This window comes from Pleurodeles waltl, chromosome 10 (assembly GCF_031143425.1).
Source record: "Pleurodeles waltl isolate 20211129_DDA chromosome 10, aPleWal1.hap1.20221129, whole genome shotgun sequence".
NCBI lineage: Eukaryota > Metazoa > Chordata > Amphibia > Caudata > Salamandridae > Pleurodeles > Pleurodeles waltl.
Genome location: NC_090449.1, coordinates 26,800,013 through 26,819,229, shown reverse-complemented (window position 1 = coordinate 26,819,229; position 19,217 = coordinate 26,800,013). Strand labels below are relative to the sequence as shown.

The 19,217-nt window shown below is 47.6% G+C and overlaps 1 protein-coding gene across 2 annotated transcripts in view; it reads left to right on the top strand.

The window, feature by feature from the left end:
• Positions 1–19,217, top strand: part of GRIPAP1 (GRIP1 associated protein 1) — a 485,545-nt gene that overhangs the window by 345,973 nt on the left and 120,355 nt on the right. For both annotated transcript variants that reach the window (XM_069209507.1, XM_069209509.1), the window contains one exon: positions 2,010–2,103. In XM_069209507.1, the coding sequence (XP_069065608.1) occupies positions 2,010–2,103 (94 nt within the window). The remainder of the gene's footprint in view (positions 1–2,009; positions 2,104–19,217) is intronic.

Sequence of the window (19,217 nt, the reverse complement as noted above, 5' to 3'; positions counted from 1 at the left end):
GACAGCCTAGCATTTGATCTCGGTCCTTGAAACGAGACATTTAAATACATCTTTATTTATTGCTTAAACTTTCGCAGCCCTCCAAAAATCGTCTCAGAACCCACAGTTTGGGCGACCCTGGCCTCGTGGGTAAGGCCTGCAGTCGGCAGAGGAAATGAGGGGGATCCCGCCAAATCTCAGTTCTGGCAGCTGTTTCTGGGCTGGATCTTGGATCTGGGATCCCGCTGACCCAGTAAAATCTGCTGAATTTTTCCTGATGTAATTTTCTGACACTGGTAGACAATCCAGCAGCGTCTGCAAGGTGTCTGCTTTCTTGTTAGAGCAGCAGCCTGCAGGCGGCGATAGGGCTTTCTTATTGTCACTCACAGGTGGCCCCAAAACAAAGGCCTGATTTAAAGAGCCGCAAGCTTATCTTTTGTTCGAGTATCACCCTGACTGGGAGCTATCTGGAGCCTAACACCTACATGGCATGAACGGAGGGAAACAAGTGCACACAGGCATGATTTGGAGGCAGATTTTTTGTTTTGTGCTTTGCTTACCCCCCATGTAAGAGATGAGCATGCACTGCAAAAATGCCAGATACACAGGTGTGTATGAGTAATTACACGAGAAACAATTTAAAAGGCACTTACTAATGTATTTTTCATTTAACTCTTTTAGAACGCTACTCATCTCACTGTAGGGTGTCGGAGTGCCCCCATCACACACAGGGAGACAATAAATAATATGTGTGTATAAATCAGTGTACATGAAATGTTACAAAAAATAATGAGGGTTATGAGGTGTTAGGGTCACATATCGTTCATGCTTGTAGATATTATATGTTGAGTGCATGGTCCGGAGAAAAAAAGTCAGGATTTAAAATGTAACAGTGATTGGGGTTGTCTGTACTAACAGGACTTTAATGTTATACTTTATTTATTCTTGCCACCCAAAGGAGCCCTTCTTTTCAAACGTACAACAGATTGAGAAAAAAAACAAGGATCTAAACCCATTACTTGCAGTTTGCATGCAGCTCCTTGATGTAAGATCATAGCTCACTGTGCTACAATATTAGGAGGATTGCAACTTAAGAACTTGAAGTAACAAAAGGATCTCAGTCAAAAGCAGTAGCCCCCTTACCTGACCATATAAGATGCAAACCTGAGATCTTCTTGTTTCACAATGTGCTTTGCAGCAGGTGCATTAATTCTATGCTACTTTATAAGTCAGCTTTGGGCAAAAGCCACAACTCTCCCACTGCTACATTACCAACCAGTTTTACACTTAATAAAGTCCCCTCACAATTACTGGGCACACGGGGATCTTTGTAGCAGGTGTCTTAATCTTCTATGATATTTGAAAATGCAGCCTCTTTGTGACCAATTAAGCCAGAAGAGATTTGCTGTCACATGTGTTTTTGTTGTGTGTGTATAAATTGACTGTTGGACTCCGCCTTTCTGGGTCGCTCCCTCGTGACTCCAGCCCCTTTCCTCAGACACACCTTGACCCCCGTGTATGGGTTTCTGGAGTAAATTTCTTCCAATTCCTGCACTGCCTGCAGTCTAATACAGTGGTTCCCAACCTGTGGTCCGGGGACCCCTGGGGGTCTGCGAAGCCTTCTCAGGAGGTCTGCGACTGCTTAGAAAATTAAATAATATCAACAGATTAGGTCCTCAGCTTTCAGTAATAACTCACTGGGGGGTCCCCGGATTCCAATAATGATTCTTTGGGGGTCCCCGGGTTCTAGTAATGATAAAATGGGGGTCCACACAAGTCAAAAGGTTGGAAACCACTAGTCTAATATACAGAGTGATTTTCCAGGGGAAGTTATCCATCCAAGGGATGTAAGTACAAGTTAAATGTGGTGATCTGAATCCAGTCTCAGTGAAAGGGTGGCGCCACAGCCTCTAAGGCCTAGTATTGTGCAGACCTGTACATTGCTGTATGCGCCTTGAAAATGTGCGATCCAACCCCCCTTCCGGAGTTATTTTGAACTGGAGAGTCCTGACTGGCTCATTCTTACGCAGGTGAAGCACCTAGAGGTGAGCAGCGCTTCGATGGCTGATGACCTGTGTCGGAAGAGCGCCATCATCGAGACCTACGTCTTTGACAGCCGGATCGGTGAGTCTCAGGGCGAGAATGCCTGTGTGTGGCAGCTGGGTTTATGAAGACACCTTCAGGTACAGGCATTCACCATTGCAGTTTCTTATTAAGTTTCCAGTTTTCATTTTTTTGCCTATTTTCACATAAAAATACAAAAAGGAAATAAGCTGTTTCCCCTTATGTTTTGATTTTTTTAAAGTGGCAAAAAATAAAGGCATACACTCTTCTTCTAGCCTCTCTCCATGCAGTCTGTCATGACTGTCAGGCAAATAGTTGAGCTCAATGACAGCATATTATTTAAACAATTGATAGTTTTTCTAAAAAATAAAATCTAAAAAAGGCTTGCGTGGTAGAGACCTACAAATTCCACTGTGCCACTGTTTTCGAGTGAGTGCATATGGCATTAAAACCCTAGAGACACTGATTGCATCTTCATGCATTAAATACAAGTGGGAATGCTCCATTTACAACTTCATTTTCACACCAAAAATAGATATTGGTAAGTAACAATATGATGAGAAAAGAATAGATGTGGACATGAATGTCTTCCATGACACACTAAAAGATGGGGAGTTCCTCAGTCGCCCCATCAAAGCCAGGACTGGATGCTGTGAGTGGTTCATAGCTCCAGCCCGTCTCCGTCCATACCTCTGACCCACAATGTGGGATGTGATTTATCTAGCAGGCTGATCTTGGACCCACTTAGACCTCACCACTAAGACATTGGGGTGGTCTCTGAAAGTTTGAGTTTAATGCACCTAAATTCCATCCATACTTAACTAGGGACTCCTTGAAGACGGTGTTGCAAAATCAAAGCTTGGCAGAAAGAGGTTTAACTGGGTCGAGCTGCGAAGGTACTATTTACAGCACAATGTCTAAGCCACAGCGAAACCCTTGAACACTCCCTGCATGATGTGTCCATCCTTCATGATCTATTCTGACCAGTGTCATATCTACAGCCCCTACTGATCGTGTATGATCTGTCTTAACCAGTGTCAAAGCTGTGGACCCCCAGCAGATCCCAGACTTCACACCATCTGCTGATCAGTGTGGGAGCCTCGTGCCTCCAGCAGACCCTATCCATCCTTAAAGATCTGTACTGACCAATGTGGAAGCATTGTGTCCCCCAGCAGACCCTATCCATACCTCATGACTTGTACTGATCAGTTTAGAACCTTAGGTCCCTCAGAAGACCCTATCTACCCTTCACGCTGTGTACTGACCATTGTATGAGACTGGGGCCCCCAGCTGACCCTATCCACATTCCATGGCCAGCACTGACCAGTCTCAGAGCCCCTGCCCCTAGTGTATTATATCCACCCTTCATGATCGGTATTAACCAATGTCAGTGCCTTACGCCCCCAGCATACCATATCCACCCTTCACCATGTGTACTGACCAGCATGGGAGCCTCTGGTCCATAGTAGACCCTCTCAGTCCTTCACAATGTGTACTGACCAGCATCAAAGGAGTAGCTCCAATAGGTGCTGCAGGTGCAGTGGCATTGGGGCCCACAGAACCTTGATGACTGCTGTATTTAACCCCCCCAACTGCATTCAAAGGGGCTATTTTCTTTGCTTTGCTCCAGGGCCCACGGCATCCTTGCTATAATACTGACCAGCATGGGAGCCTCAAGTCCCCAGCAGACCCTATCCAACCTTCACAATCTGTATAAACCAGCATGTGAGTCTCAGACCCCCGCTTACCCTATCCATCCTTCAAGATCTGTACGCACCGATGTGGGAGCATTGGACCCCAGGCTTACACTATCCACCCTTCACAATCTGTCCTGACCAGACCAGACCCTATCCACTGTGCAGATCAACTCTATTCACCCTTCGTGATCTGTAATATCTGATAGAGAATTCTAGCTGCAGATTCCGTACCTTCGAATTTCCCAGGCGTCAGACTGGATCCGTAGGATTTTTGCGTGAGCAGAACCCTTGTGCTCCAACAGGTGGTTTCTTACGGTTATGCGCGGGGCGGCATTGGCGCCAGAAGTGACATTGCAGTCACCTATATATGCGCCACCTAGGCGTGCGGACATCTGTTCTTTTCTTTCTGTGCCAGTTAGCGCGGATCTGGAGTAAGAGCTAAGCTCGGTCACATTTTGCATGGTTTTTCAATGTTTTATCGAATATTTTTTCAAGTTTGATGAGGAATGTCTTCAAGGAAAACAGGATTCAAGCCGTGTGGCACCTGTGTCCATGCCATGTCAGTTTCATACCCCCATCTGGTCTGTTTCTGATGCCTCAAACTCGACCACAACTCAGTCATGCTCGGACTGCTGGGCCATGGCACCGAAGGTTTTGAGGGAGTGATCCCTAAAGTTGCTTGCATCCCAGCAGTCAACGCCACTTAGCGTGACTCATCGTAGGTCTTGGTTCTGATCCGAGGAGAAGGTCGTAGGACCGCTCCAAGAGCCCCAAGTCATCGGGAAACTCGGTAATGAGGCATAAGAAGCACAAGAAGACTCCTCGTCCATCAGCCGACACAAGGACTTTGGAACTTTGGTGTTCCAGGCAAGGTCCCGCTGAGCCGTTGCCAGGCCCGATTCTGCACCTTCTTGCATTTCTGTGAGCCGGAGCTACCGCCACTCAGGTGAGAGAATTCCATGTGATGTATATTTGAGTGGGCCGACCTCTCCGGACCACCTTTAGGCCCTGCTTGGTCAGAGGTGGCCCCATAAGGTTCCACGCAGATGGCTCTGGTCTAATTGGGTCTCATGGATCTGAGCTAGGATTCGGACCGGCACCGGTTGTGCCAATGCAACCTTCTCCGGCACCAGTCCTGATGCCCAGGCGCCCACCAGCAGTGCCAGGTCCATTCTAATCTCCAACGACTCAGAGTCGTAACGGCTTTGCTAGACACCAACTCTGGCACCGACAGGCCCCATTGGTCCTAGCATTTTCCTGAGCATCCAGGATAGGGGAAGAGAAAAGGGAGGGGTCACTGGACCCTTTAAAATACCAGTTGGAGACATTTATGGACTGGTATGAGGAACTTGGGGATGCCAGTGGACCGGACACCTCTCCGGATACTGGTTTGCTTTCTCCCTTTACCGTGGCGGAGGAGTAGGGAACATCATATGCAATGGTGGTGAAGAAAGCAGCAGAGGTTCTCGACCTCAGACTTCCCTCTGTGGCGCTCAAGACTAACCTCTTGACAGAAGTGCTTCAGCCTGGGGCTTCCTCATCAGGACCCCTGCTCCCCTTCAACAAAGCACTGACTGATGTCCTGCTGGGAACCTGGTCCAAGCCCAGCACAGGGGGTCCTGTGAAAAGGACAGTTGCCCGCCATCGCGCCGCCTCAGGTGACCTGAGTTTCTTCACCCAACACCCCACCCCTGAGAGCTTGGTAGTCCAAGCCTCAACTTCCCATGGCGTGTTCCTTGCCGCTCCCCCGGACAGGGAATCCAAAAGGCTGGACACCATGGGAAAGAAAATGTTTTGTTCCAACAGCCTAGCGTTGCAGTCAGTGAATACTGCATTCCTTTTGGGGCGTTATTCCCACACATTGTGGGATACGGTTGCACAAGTGCTGCTACAGGTTCCGGAGGAGGCCTGGGCCATCCTATCCCAATCATTATAGCACTGGAGAGAAGCAGCAAACTTCACCATCAGGTGTGAATTGGATATGACAGACTCGCTGGGCAGAGTGGTTTCGTTGACAGTGGCTCTTAGGCGCCATGCCAGGTTGAGAACATCTGGCCTTTCGGGGGATGTCCAGGCCAACCTCATGGACACGTCCATCGATGCAATGCATCTCTTCAGAGAGAAGCCAGATTCTGTGCTTGGGCACTTTAAGGACTCTCGGACTGTGGCCAAGACCTTGGGCCTCTCAATGACCCCACGTCCCTAGTCTGCCTTTTGCCCCTTTGTGGCTATGAAAGTTGCGTGCAACTGCACCAACCCTATGCCAGCCACCTGCGCAAGCTCCCGAAGCTTTGCGTGGATGTGGACACAGTGCATTCCGACCCTGTGGGTCAAGTAGCCAGAAGTCTTCCACTGCCAAACCCCAGCAGCCTCTAAGCCCTCCTTTTCTCCTATTAAGGGATCATGGTTGTCCAGTTGGTGGGAGAATACATCATCATCTCCTCCAGTGGCAGTTCATTACATCAGACAGGTGGGTCCTGCAGATCAATCAAAGGGGCTACTCCCTCCTCTGCGACTCTTCCCCTCCACATATACCACCAACACAAGAAGAGCTGTAAGAGGATCATCTATCCTTACCTCCAGAGGAATTTACAGCTCTCTTGGCCAAGGGAACCATAGAGAGGGTTCTGACATCAGAATTAGGCATGGTTGTTATTTCCACTATTTCTGATCCCCAGAAAGAACAAAGATCTTCAACCTGTTCTAGACCTCCAAACCATCAATCTCTTCCTCAAGAAGGAGAAATTCAAGATGCTCACTTTAGCTCAGGTCTTGTCTTCCCTAGACTAAGGAGACTGGTTGGTAGCATTGGACTTGCAGGATGCATATTTCCACACCTCCATCCTGCCTGTCCACAGGCGTTGCCTGTGGTTCTCAAGAAGGTCAGGAACGACCGGAGCTAAGTCATTCTTGTGGCACCGGGGTTGGCATGGAAAGTCTGGTATCCTGAGCTTCTGAGAATGAACATCGATCCTCCAATCAGGCTGCCTCTTCGAGAGGATCTTCTGTTGCAGCAGCAGAGGAGGGTCCTCTCCCCAAACTTGCATGGAGATTGTGCGGCACCAGTTGACATTCTTTGACCTTCCTCCCGAAGTTTGCAATGTTTTTCTGGCTGCCAGACGTCCCTCCACCAAGATGGTGTACGTCTGCCATTGGCAAAAGTTTGTATTGTACAGAAAAATCTATCAACCCTCTTTCTGCCTCTCTTTCTGATATCCTTCTCTTCATTCTTACCCTTGGCCAGCAGGGCTGTGCTCTGGATACCTTTAAGGGCTATCTCACTGCTATGTCCGTCTTCTTGCGACTGCCTGACCAACGCTCGTTAAGTCCCCTATTGTAAATAGGTTTCTAAAAGGGCTCGGACATATGTTTTCCCCCTTTCCTGTTTATCATGCCTCAGTGGAACCTTAATTTGGTTCTCACTTACCTCATGTCTGCTCTCTTCGATCCTCTGCACAATTGTCCCCTCTGGCTGCTTATCATCAAAAAAGCCTTTTAGTGGTAATAACATCTGCCTGGAGGATGAGCGAGCTGCATGCTTTGTCATCCAAGCCTCTCTATTTGACGGTGTTTCTATACAAAGTGGTGGTTCGCTCTAGGGCCTCTTTCCTTTCAAAAGTGGTGACCCCATTTCATTTGTTACAGTCACCCTGCCCACCTTTTATGCTCCTCCGCATCCCTCTAATGAAGAGTATAAACTCCACCGTCTGGACCCAAAAAGAACGTTGTCGTTCTACCTTGACCGCATGAAAGAGTTCTGGGTGAATGACCAGCTGTTTGTGGGGGTTGTTGGAGCAAAGAAAGATCGGGCAGTATAGAAGCTGGGTTGTTCTCTGTATTAACATCTGCTACGCCTTGCCCAAACAACAACGTCCTGAGGACTTAAGGGCCCACTCCACAAGAGGAAAGGCTGTGACCAAGGCGTTGGTACGTGGAGTCCCAGTCCTGGACATTTGCCTGGTAGCAACGTGGCATCCCTGCACGCATTTGCCTAACACTACTGCCTGACAGTCAAGTCCGCAGAGATGGGCATTTTGCCCGTTCAGTCCTGGAGGACTTTATAGTTTAGTAAATTTGTCCGCAGCCCGCTGCCGGGTTTAGTATTGCTTGGGTATCTACTCAGAGGTAAGGAATCTGCATCTGGATGTCTCTACCAGAGGAACAAGTTACCTACCTTCAGTAATTAATTATTTGGTAGAGACAATATCTACCTGCAGATTCCTTACAGACCCAGCCATTCCTCACCGCTCTGCAGACAGATTCTAGGGTTGGGGCTGATCTCTTTCAGGGTCCTAATTTTGACACATCAGTATCAGTGCTCTTCATGGCTCTGCGCTCCTGGCGTGGTAGGTGTGAAAAGTAACTGACGTCTGCGAGTCAAGCTGGTGCATATACAAGTGACCGCGACGTCACTTCTGGCACCAACGATGCTGCGTGGAACTGAACGAAGCCACCCAATGGCACACTAGGGGACTGCTCATGCGAAAATCTTCTGGATCCAGTCTGACTCCTGCGAAGTTCAAAGGTAAGGAATCTGAAGCTAGATATTGTCTCCACCAGATAATTAGTTACCAAAGGTAAGTAACTTGTTTGACAAGTACGGGAACTTCTGACTCCATGAAGCCATTATCGTCCTTCACAATCTGTGTTAACCATAGTGGGGAGCTCGAGGCTTCACCAGACTCTAACCACTGTTCAGATCGACTCTATCCCCCCTTTGTGATGTGTACTGATCAGTGTGGAAACTTCTGGGCACAGCGCATCCTGACCAGTGTTGGAACCAGGGGCCTTTGATAGACTCCAGCCACCCTGCATGAGCCTTACTCACTGGCAGCCTTATAGGCAAAAGCAGGACAATGCAAAGGAGAATTGGCTTTATTTGCGATGTCACTCTTACATCTATTTGCTTTATTTCCGCATGGGATGTGGCACTTGGGGTGTCTAGAACTGTACTCGCCAAGACTCAAATTGCCACTGCCACACAAGATATTTTGTTGTTCTAGAGGGTAATTTTCAAAGTGTCAACCCATATAACTTGAGTGTATATGTATTTATGGCTGTCTCTTCCTGCAAAGGAATTTGATAAAGACTAGATTACTTTCAAAGCTTGCTTGCCTTGAAACCATATTTCTGATGAATATTTCTAACCACAGATTCCTCACCTTGTGAATATTGCCCAAGTATCAGACTAGACTAGACCCAGAAATGTTAAAGCACTACTCCTGCGTGCCGGTAAGTGGCATTGTGCGGCTCTGTACCAACACCATTGTACTCCGGGAATAATGAGCGGTGCCGTCTATAAGAGCCACCCATGCACGCTGGCCTCAGTTCTTTTCTTTCCACGCCTTCAGACGTGGATCTGGGACTTCTCCATGGTCTCAAGACCGATTTTTATAACAACATGTTCGATGGCATCTGTCGCTGTAGATACGCATGTTTTGCATAGCTCGCCATCTGGTGTTGGGCCGGAGTGTTACAAGTTGTTTTTCTTCGAAGAAGTCTTTCGAGTCACGGGACCGAGTGACTCCTCCTTTTGTCTCCATTGCGCATGGGCGTCGACTCCATCTTCGATTGTTTTTTTTCCGCCATCGGGTTCGGACGTGTTCCTGTCGCTCCGAGTTTCGGAACGGAAAGATAGCTAATTTCGGAAGATTTTCGTCGGTATTGTTGCGTTCGGGATCGGCGTAGTTAGATTCAACACCGCGTCTAAGATCGAAGAGCTCCGGTGCCCTTCTGGGTAATTTTTTCGATCCCCCGTCGGGGCCTGGTCGGCCCGACCGCGTGCAGAAGAACGCCGATGGAACGGACCCCGTTCCGTTTCTGTCCCTAAGGCCACAATAAATACCCCTATACAGACCAACACTTGGTCTGCAACCTGTGCCTGTCACCTGAGCACAGTGAAGACACCTGCGAGGCCTGTCGTGCGTTCCGGTCCCGAAAAACACTCCGAGACCGTCGAGCCAGAAGACTTCAGATGGCGTCCGCGCCGACAGCCCACCGGGAGTTCGAGGAACAAGAAGAGGAGGGAACCTTTTCGATCCAAGAATCGGACTCCGAAGGATTCGACGATACACAAACCGTGAGTAAGACGTCGAAAAGCACTCAGAAGAAGATTTACAAGGCCCAGGGGATGCCACTGCCACCAGGCCATGGCTCGACCCATAAATTCGGTGACCGACCGTCGGCACCGAAAAAGGCCCAAACAGTGCCGAGATCGTCCGACTCCGGTCGAGACACCGGCACGCAGCCTTCTCGGGACCGAGAAAGTGCTGGAGACAAGCATCGACACCGAGATACCGGTGTAGACACGGCTCGACGCAGAGACAACGGCACCGAAGAAGATCGACGCCGAGAGGTTTCGGCCCCGAAAAAGAAAAAAGTCACCTCGGAGCCGAAAAAAGATGCAGACAGGGTTTCGGTGCCAAAACAAACTGCAACCGACCCAGTTTCAGGCTCTTATACAGAAGAGCACTCGCTAACCTCCCAAATGCAAAAGCATAGGTTTGAGGAAGAGCTACACTCAACTGATGTAGACCATACGCAAAAGCGTATTTTCATACAGCAGGGGACAGGAAAAATAAGCACCCTTCCCCCTATTAGAAGAAAGAGAAGATTGGAGTTCCAAACTGAACAAACACCACAAACAAAAGTGGTGAAAAAAGTTACCCCACCACCCTCTCCTCCACCTGTGATTAACGTCTCACCAGCACAAACTCCATCACATTCCCCAGCTCACACCACCATGAGCCAGGGTGACCAAGATCAAGACGCATGGGACTTATACGATGCCCCAGTGTCAGATAACAGTCCGGAGGCATACCCTACGAAGCCATCTCCACCAGAGGACAGCACTGCGTATTCTCAAGTGGTGGCTAGAGCAGCACAATTTCACAATGTAAGCCTCCACTCAGAACAGGTCGAGGATGACTTTTTATTCAACACTCTCTCCTCCACCCACAGCTCCTACCAAAGCCTGCCTATGCTCCCTGGTATGCTCCGGCACGCAAAAGAAATCTTTAAGGAGCCGGTCAAAAGTAGGGCAATCACACCAAGAGTGGAAAAAAAGTATAAGGCGCCTCCTACAGACCCGGCTTTCATCACTACACAGCTGCCACCAGACTCTGTCGTTGTAGGAGCAGCTAGGAAAAGGGCCAACTCCCACACATCTGGAGATGCACCACCCCCAGATAAAGAAAGCCGCAAGTTCGATGCAGCTGGTAAGAGAGTCGCAGCACAAGCTGCAAACCAGTGGCGCATCGCTAACTCCCAGGCACTACTTACGCGCTATGACAGAGCCCATTGGGATGAGATGCAACATCTCATTGACCATCTGCCCAAGGACCTACAAAATAGGGCAAAACAAGTGGTTGAGGAGGGACAGACCATTTCCAACAACCAAATCCGCTCCTCCATGGACGCTGCAGATACAGCTGCACGGACAATTAATACATCTGTAACTATCAGAAGGCATGCATGGCTCCGAACGTTTGGATTTAAACCAGAGATTCAGCAAGCAGTTCTCAATATGCCTTTTAACGAAAAAGAACTGTTCGGTCCAGAAGTGGACACAGCGATTGAGAAACTCAAAAAAGACACGGACACTGCTAAAGCCATGGGCGCACTCTACTCCCCGCAGAGCAGAGGGAATTACAGCACATTCCGTAAAACACCCTTTAGAGGGGGGTTTCGGGGTCAGAGCACACAAGCCAGCACCTCACAGGCAACACCGTCCAGTTACCAGGGACAGTACAGAGGAGGTTTTCGGGGACAATATAGAGGAGGGCAATTCCCTAGGAATAGAGGAAAATTTCAAAGCCCCAAAACCCCTACTACTAAGCAGTAACTCACATGTCACTCACCCCCTCCACACAACACCAGTGGGGGGAAGAATAAGTCATTATTACAAAGCATGGGAGGAAATCACTACAGACACTTGGGTTCTAGCAATTATCCAACATGGTTATTGCATAGAATTTCTACAATTCCCTCCAAACATACCACCAAAAGCACAAAATTTGACAAAACATCATTCCAATCTCCTGGAGATAGAAGTGCAGGCACTATTGCAAAAGAATGCAATCGAATTAGTGCCAAACACACAAATAAACACAGGAGTTTACTCACTGTACTTTCTGATACCAAAGAAGGACAAAACGCTGAGACCAATCCTAGACCTCAGAATAGTGAACACATTCATCAAATCAGACCACTTTCACATGGTCACACTACAAGAAGTATTACCATTGCTAAAACTACACGACTACGTGACAACTTTAGACCTCAAGGACGCGTATTTCCATATACCAATACACCCATCGCACAGGAAATACCTAAGGTTTGTATTCAAAGGAATACATTACCAATTCAAGGTACTGCCTTTCGGATTAACAACCGCACCAAGAGTCTTTACCAAATGTCTAGCAGTAGTCGCTGCACACATCAGAAGGCAGCAAATACATGTGTTCCCATATCTAGACGACTGGCTAATCAAGGCCCATTCGTTAATAGAGTGCTCAAATCACACAAATCAGATCATACAAACCCTCTTCAAACTAGGGTTCACCGTCAACTTCACGAAATCCAACATTCTGCCGTGCAAGGTACAACAATACCTAGGAGCCATAATAGACACAACAAAAGGAGTAGCCACTCCAAGTCCCCAAAGAATTCAAAATTTCAACACCATCATACAACGCATGTATCCAACACAAAAGATACAAGCAAAGATGATATTACAACTCCTAGGCATGATGTCTTCATGCATAGCCATTGTCCCAAACGCAAGACTGCACATGAGGCCCTTACAACAGTGCCTAGCATCACAGTGGTCTCAAGCACAGGGTCATCTTCTAGATCTGGTGTTAATAGACCACCAAACTTACCTCTCGCTTCTGTGGTGGAACAACATAAATTTAAACAAAGGGCGGCCTTTCCAAGACCCAGTGCCACAATACATAATAACAACAGATGCTTCCATGACAGGGTGGGGAGCACACCTCGATCAACACAGCATACAAGGACAATGGAACGTACATCAAACAAAACTGCATATAAATCACCTAGAACTTCTAGCAGTTTTTCAAGCACTAAAAGCTTTCCAACCAATAATAGTTCATAAATACATTCTCGTCAAGACAGACAACATGACAACAATGTATTATCTAAACAAGCAAGGGGGGACGCACTCCACGCAGTTAAGCCTGCTAGCACAAAAAATTTGGCGTTGGGCAATTCACAACCAAATTCGCCTAATAGCACAATTTATACCAGGGATCCAAAATCAACTCGCAGACAATCTCTCTCGAGATCACCAACAGGTCCACGAATGGGAAATTCACCCCCAAATTCTGAACACCTATTTCAAACTCTGGGGAACACCTCAAATAGACTTGTTTGCGACGAAGGAGAACGCAAAATGCCAAAACTTCGCATCCAGATACCCACACAAACAGTCCCAAGGCAATGCCCTATGGATGAACTGGTCAGGGATATTTGCTTACGCTTTTCCTCCTCTCCCTCTCCTTCCTTACCTGGTAAACAAACTCAGTCAAACCAAACTCAAACTCATATTAATAGCACCAACTTGGGCAAGGCAACCTTGGTACACAACGCTGCTAGACCTATCAGTAGTACCCCACATCAAATTGCCCAACAGGCCAGATCTGTTGACACAACACAACCAAAAGATCAGACACCCAGATCCAGCATCGCTGAATCTAGCAATCTGGCTCCTGAAATCCTAGAATTCGGGCTCTTACAACTTACCCAAGAATGTATGGAAGTCATAAAGCAAGCCAGAAGGCCATCCACCAGGCACTGCTATGCAAGTAAATGGAAGAGGTTTGTTTGCTACTGCCATATTAATCAAATACAACCATTACACACAACTCCAGAACATGTAGTGGGTTACTTGCTTCACTTACAAAAATCTAACCTGGCTTTCTCTTCCATTAAAATACACCTTGCAGCAATATCTGCATACCTGCAGACTACCTATTCAACTTCCCTATATAAGATACCAGTCATTAAAGCATTCATGGAGGGCCTTAGGAGAATTATACCACCAAGAACACCACCTGTTCCTTCATGGAACCTAAATGTTGTCCTAACTAGACTTATGGGTCCACCTTTTGAACCCATGCACTCCTGCGAAATACAGTTCCTAACCTGGAAGGTTGCATTTCTCATCGCCATTACTTCCCTAAGAAGAGTAAGCGAGATTCAGGCGTTTACAATACAAGAACCTTTTATACAACTACACAAGAATAAGGTCGTCCTAAGGACTAATCCTAAATTTTTGCCAAAGGTTATTTCACCGTTCCATCTAAATCAAACAGTGGAACTTCCAGTGTTCTTTCCACAACCAGATACCGTAGCTGAAAGGGCACTACATACATTAGATGTCAAAAGAGCATTAATGTATTATATTGACAGAACAAAGAACATCAGAAAGACTAAACAACTATTTATTGCATTTCAAAAACCTCATGCAGGAAACCCAATATCAAAACAAGGTATAGCCAGATGGATAGTTAAATGCATCCAAATCTGCTACCTTAAAGCTAAACGACAGCTGCCCATTACACCAAGGGCACACTCAACCAGAAAGAAAGGTGCTACCATGGCCTTTCTAGGAAACATCCCAATGCAAGAAATATGTAAGGCAGCCACATGGTCTACGCCTCACACATTCACCAAGCACTACTGTGTAGACGTGTTATCCGCACAACAAGCCACAGTAGGTCAAGCCGTATTAAGAACATTATTTCAAACTACTTCCACTCCTACAGGCTGAGCCACCGCTTTTGGGGAGATAACTGCTTACTAGTCTATGCAAAACATGCGTATCTACAGCGACAGATGCCACCGAGCGGAAAATGTCACTTACCCAGTGTACATCTGTTCGTGGCATCAGTCGCTGTAGATTCGCATGTGCCCACCCGCCTCCCCGGGAGCCTGTAGCAGTTTGGAAGTTACCTTCAACTATTTGTATATGTATCATCTCAACCTTAAATAGGTACATACTTAGTCACTCCATTGCATGGGCACGATTACTACAATTCAACTCCTACCTCACCCTCTGCGGGGAAAAACAATCGAAGATGGAGTCGACGCCCATGCGCAATGGAGACAAAAGGAGGAGTCACTCGGTCCCGTGACTCGAAAGACTTCTTCGAAGAAAAACAACTTGTAACACTCCGGCCCAACACCAGATGGCGAGCTATGCAAAACATGCGAATCTACAGCGACTGATGCCACGAACAGATGTACACTGGGTAAGTGACATTTTCATTACCAGTGTACAAGGGAAAATGTCTCCCCCTAAAATAACAGGGTTCAAACCGTGAATGGACTGTCCCAAAGAGATATCTGTAACGGACCCTCATGAAAAGTGTCTTTGGTGCCTAGGATCAAAACCAGGTCTTGTGATTGCGCCCAGATGAATCTGAAGCCAATATGGGACCATGCTGCCAAACTTTACCTCGCCAAACTGAAGAAGACTCTACAATGTAACCGGTCGAAGTCAAGAAGAAGGTTCCCGTTCCAGCTGCAGATCTTTGTCTTGGTTGAAGTCTTCAGTTAAGTCCATGATAAAAAGCCTAAGAGGTCAAAGCTGGAATCTGCCCCTTCCTGCTACCTCTCAAAGTCCAGAGAGGGCGCACGGGTGTCACAGTGCCTCTCGGTCTGGCTCCCAATCTCCATTGGAGACGATTTTGAGTCTGGTCCCAGGGCATCCAAATTTTCCAGGCCCATCTGTGATGTTGCAGCAATTAGAGACCTTCAGTGAGGCCGTGCTGTATGTTTTTGGCACTTTAATGGTTGCCTCTGTTGCGCCTTTTGGACCCAAGTATCCGCCGGGGCCTCCAGTCGGACTTCCACTGGCAGGTCCACCGTTGGTGCTGTTTGTGCCTCTTGAATCTGTATCAGGTTCAGCACCAACTCTGGTGCCAACTTTGGTTCTAGTGCCTTCTCTCTTCTCTTGTGCTGGTTTCCTTTTCATCAATGCTAGAGGAGGGTTTGCAGGCCATTGTGCTATCTGCCTCCAAGCAGTCTCCACCACAAACTTGATTGAGATCACCCCCAACCCTGACTAGCATGCAGCCAGCAGGCACCCCTTCAGAATCTGACACCTTGACTTTACCACATTGTAAGGCCTAAACCTCAAACATTTTTTCGGCACTTATTTGGACAGTGACAATTACAATAAAGTGGTCGATTACTTCCCACAGTATGATGAGGAAAACTGGTATGAAGTACAGCAAGACACCAGTGAAATAGATACTTCTTCAGATACTGGCCTTGTGTCTCCTCGGGTCCTGCTACAGAGGAAGGCGTCTTCTTCGCAGTTGTGCTGCAAAGGGTGAATAAGTCTTAGACCTACAGCTACCCACTGTGGAAGTAAAAAGTAATATGTTGACTGAAGTGCTTCAACTTGGTCTGCCCATTACAGAGCCTCTATTGCCATTTTTATGAGGTCCTCCTTGGTACCCTCTTGGGCCAAACTGTGTTCAGGACCTGCCTGTTAAAAGAAGGTTGCTCATCGCCCTGCACCAGATGACCCAGCCTTTCTTAAACAACATTCAGAGCTTTTCTTACCACTCTGCCTCATCATGAATCGCAAAAAATAGAGATATTTGACAAATGTTTTTTCTCCTCTGCATACATTGCTTTGAAGTCCATGAATGCCTGCTGCCTTCTATGCCCCTACTCCCTCTCGGACACAGTGACACAAGCTTTCCTGCTGTTCTGGATGAACTTCTGCCATCACTTAAGCTATTCAGGATGATCACAGAGTAGCAAAATTCCTGACACTCTCTGGCTTGGACACAGCTGATTGCTTAGGTCAAGTGATGGGCACCAGTGTGGTACTTCGGTGCCACATGTGAATGAAGTCAATGGGCCTCCCTGAGAATGTCCAAGCGTCTCTGATGAATATGTCATATTACAGTTGTCGTCTTTTTGACAAGAAAGAGAATTCAGCCCTGGTGCAGTTTAAGGAGAATAGGGCCACAGCAAGTTCTTTGGGTCTTTCTGCCCCTTCCAGACAGTTCAATCAGCAATTCTGGCCTGCTCTGTGACTGTGGTTTTCAGTTTTGCCAGTTTCAGACTCCTCCACCATCCCTTTCATTCCTGAGTCCACAGCTCTCAGACACAATTGCCAAGAAAGCAGGGCCAACATGCTGCTCAGTCCCTTGCCCCTCCTGCTTCATCAGCTCCTAAACCGCTATAGTATGTCCTCACTGGCATACAGCGACCCAACTGCAGGAAGGATTCAATATTTTCTCCAGGTGTGGCAGGTTATGACTTCACACAAGTGGGTACTTCAAATTATACATTGTGGTACACCCTGCCATTTCTTTGTACCTTACTGTACCGTCCATCAACATCAGGGTGGCTGACAAAGGATCATCTGCCTGTCTTGCAGTAGAAAGTGTAGGCATTTTGGGCCATTGAGAGGATTCATGCCTGGGAATTAGGATCTGTGTGTTATTTCCACTACTTCCTGGTGCCGAAGAAGAACGGGGGCCTTTGTACTATTTTAGATCTTCATCCTCTCAACGCCTTCCTGTGGATGGACAAATTCAAGATGCTCATGCTACCCAGGGTCTGTCTGCCATAGATCGCGGAGACTCGATGGTGTTGTTGGGCCTGCAGGACGCTTATTTCCATATCCCCATTCTGCAGGCCCACGGGCGCTACTGACGTTTCACAGTGGGCCTGGAGCATTTTCAGTTTGCTGTGCTATATTTTGGCCTCACCACTGCTCCTTGGGTGATCATGAAAGTGTTGGTAGTGGTTGCAGCACACCTTCAGAGGTCAGCGGTATCGGTCTTCCCCTACCTCTTTGACTGGTTGCTGGAGGTTGGCTCAACTAAGACAGTTGACAACGGTGAACCTCCTCCCTTCATTGTGGTTAACTATTAATGTGCCAAAGTCACGCCTACCTTCGTTGCAGACACTGTGCTTGATCTGAGCTATTGTGGATGTGGTACAACTATATGCCCTTCCCCCAGAGAAGAGAATCTAGGCGAACCTAGTCCATTGAGGGTATGATCCTGATGTTTCAGCTGTGTTTCTGGATCTCAGTGCGGATGGCCCTGAAACTGCTGGGGTTGATGGCCTCCTGCATCCTGCTGATCACACATACCAAGTATACATGTGGGCTCTGTAGTTTGACCTCAAGTTCCAGTGGTTACAGCATCAGAGGAATCTTTCGGATGGTATCCAGATTTCAGAGGAGACTGCAAAAGATCTGCAGTGGTGGCTACTGGACCGCAGTTGGGTCAGAAGAATGCCATAGGGCCACTGCAAAACAAGTTGCTCAGAAATCATCTCATGTAGCAATGGTGTCAGAGGGTTCAAAGTAGCCCCCTGCAGTTGAATAGTCAAAGAGGAAGATAAACCTGACAATCCAGTTTTGGCTTCATTACACAAAGTTCCATAAATAGACAGCCGAGTGGAAATTCAGCACCACATGGCGTTCATTTATCTGATGTTGGGAAGACATTTTCCTTCTCAGTAGTGGGGAAGCCTTGAAAGTGGCTGCAGGTGCCTAGTAGATAGAAAGGAGGCAGCACAGGTGGGGGTCCTGGCTATCGTGAGGTGCCATCCCCGAAGCTTGGCGGAGTTATAGCGTGATCCTAAAGCTTGATACAACTACATCAGATAGTGGATCAGGCGAGGCCTTTGATGACACAACTGCGCTTCTTCATCCCTCAAGGAACAGTTGATTGAAATCCTGAGCAACTGTGGAGACTGGCCAGGGTCTCGCTCTGACTTGTGAGGAGCATGACGCAAAAGAAAATAATTGGGTGGCAACCCATGTTAAGTGAATGGGCTGTAAATAATTGATGTGCATTGGTGCTGATACCACCAAAAGGACAGCTCCAGCTTTCTCAGGATGGGTGTTAGCTGTACAATCAACTCACTACTGACACCTGGATCGTTCTTATAACCAACCCATCCTGTGTAATCAATAAACTTGCGACACAATTTTATCCACAAAGACGTTTTTAGTGTCATTTATTGTGTCTTGTGCATGGCGTTGTAAGGTTACCTTTACCCTCACATCCTTCAACGCTAGGGGTAGCAATGCTAAGTGTTCCAATACCTTCGGGTTGGGCCGCGCCGTATAAAACTGCAAAAAAATAAATCAGATCAGCAGACCATGCTCAACAACCCCCAACAGGCGATACATGCACATGCATGCACTCCTTGTAACAATAAGCCGCTCCCACCATTTTGACCCCACCAATATTTTGTGGAACCTGCCTCTCATGCCGCCAGCTCAGGCAGGTCTGGGCCCCACCTCCCTTGATGACGTTTCACTGCCACCCTCATCACGCCCCCTCCGCTGTTCCTGCTCACAGTGCCCTCCTTATCCTGGTGAACGCAGCACTGCCTGCCCTGCCAGGGTCTCAACCAATTAGTCAAGGCCGCTGACTGCAGCGCGAAGAGCTCTCGTTAACCTGACAT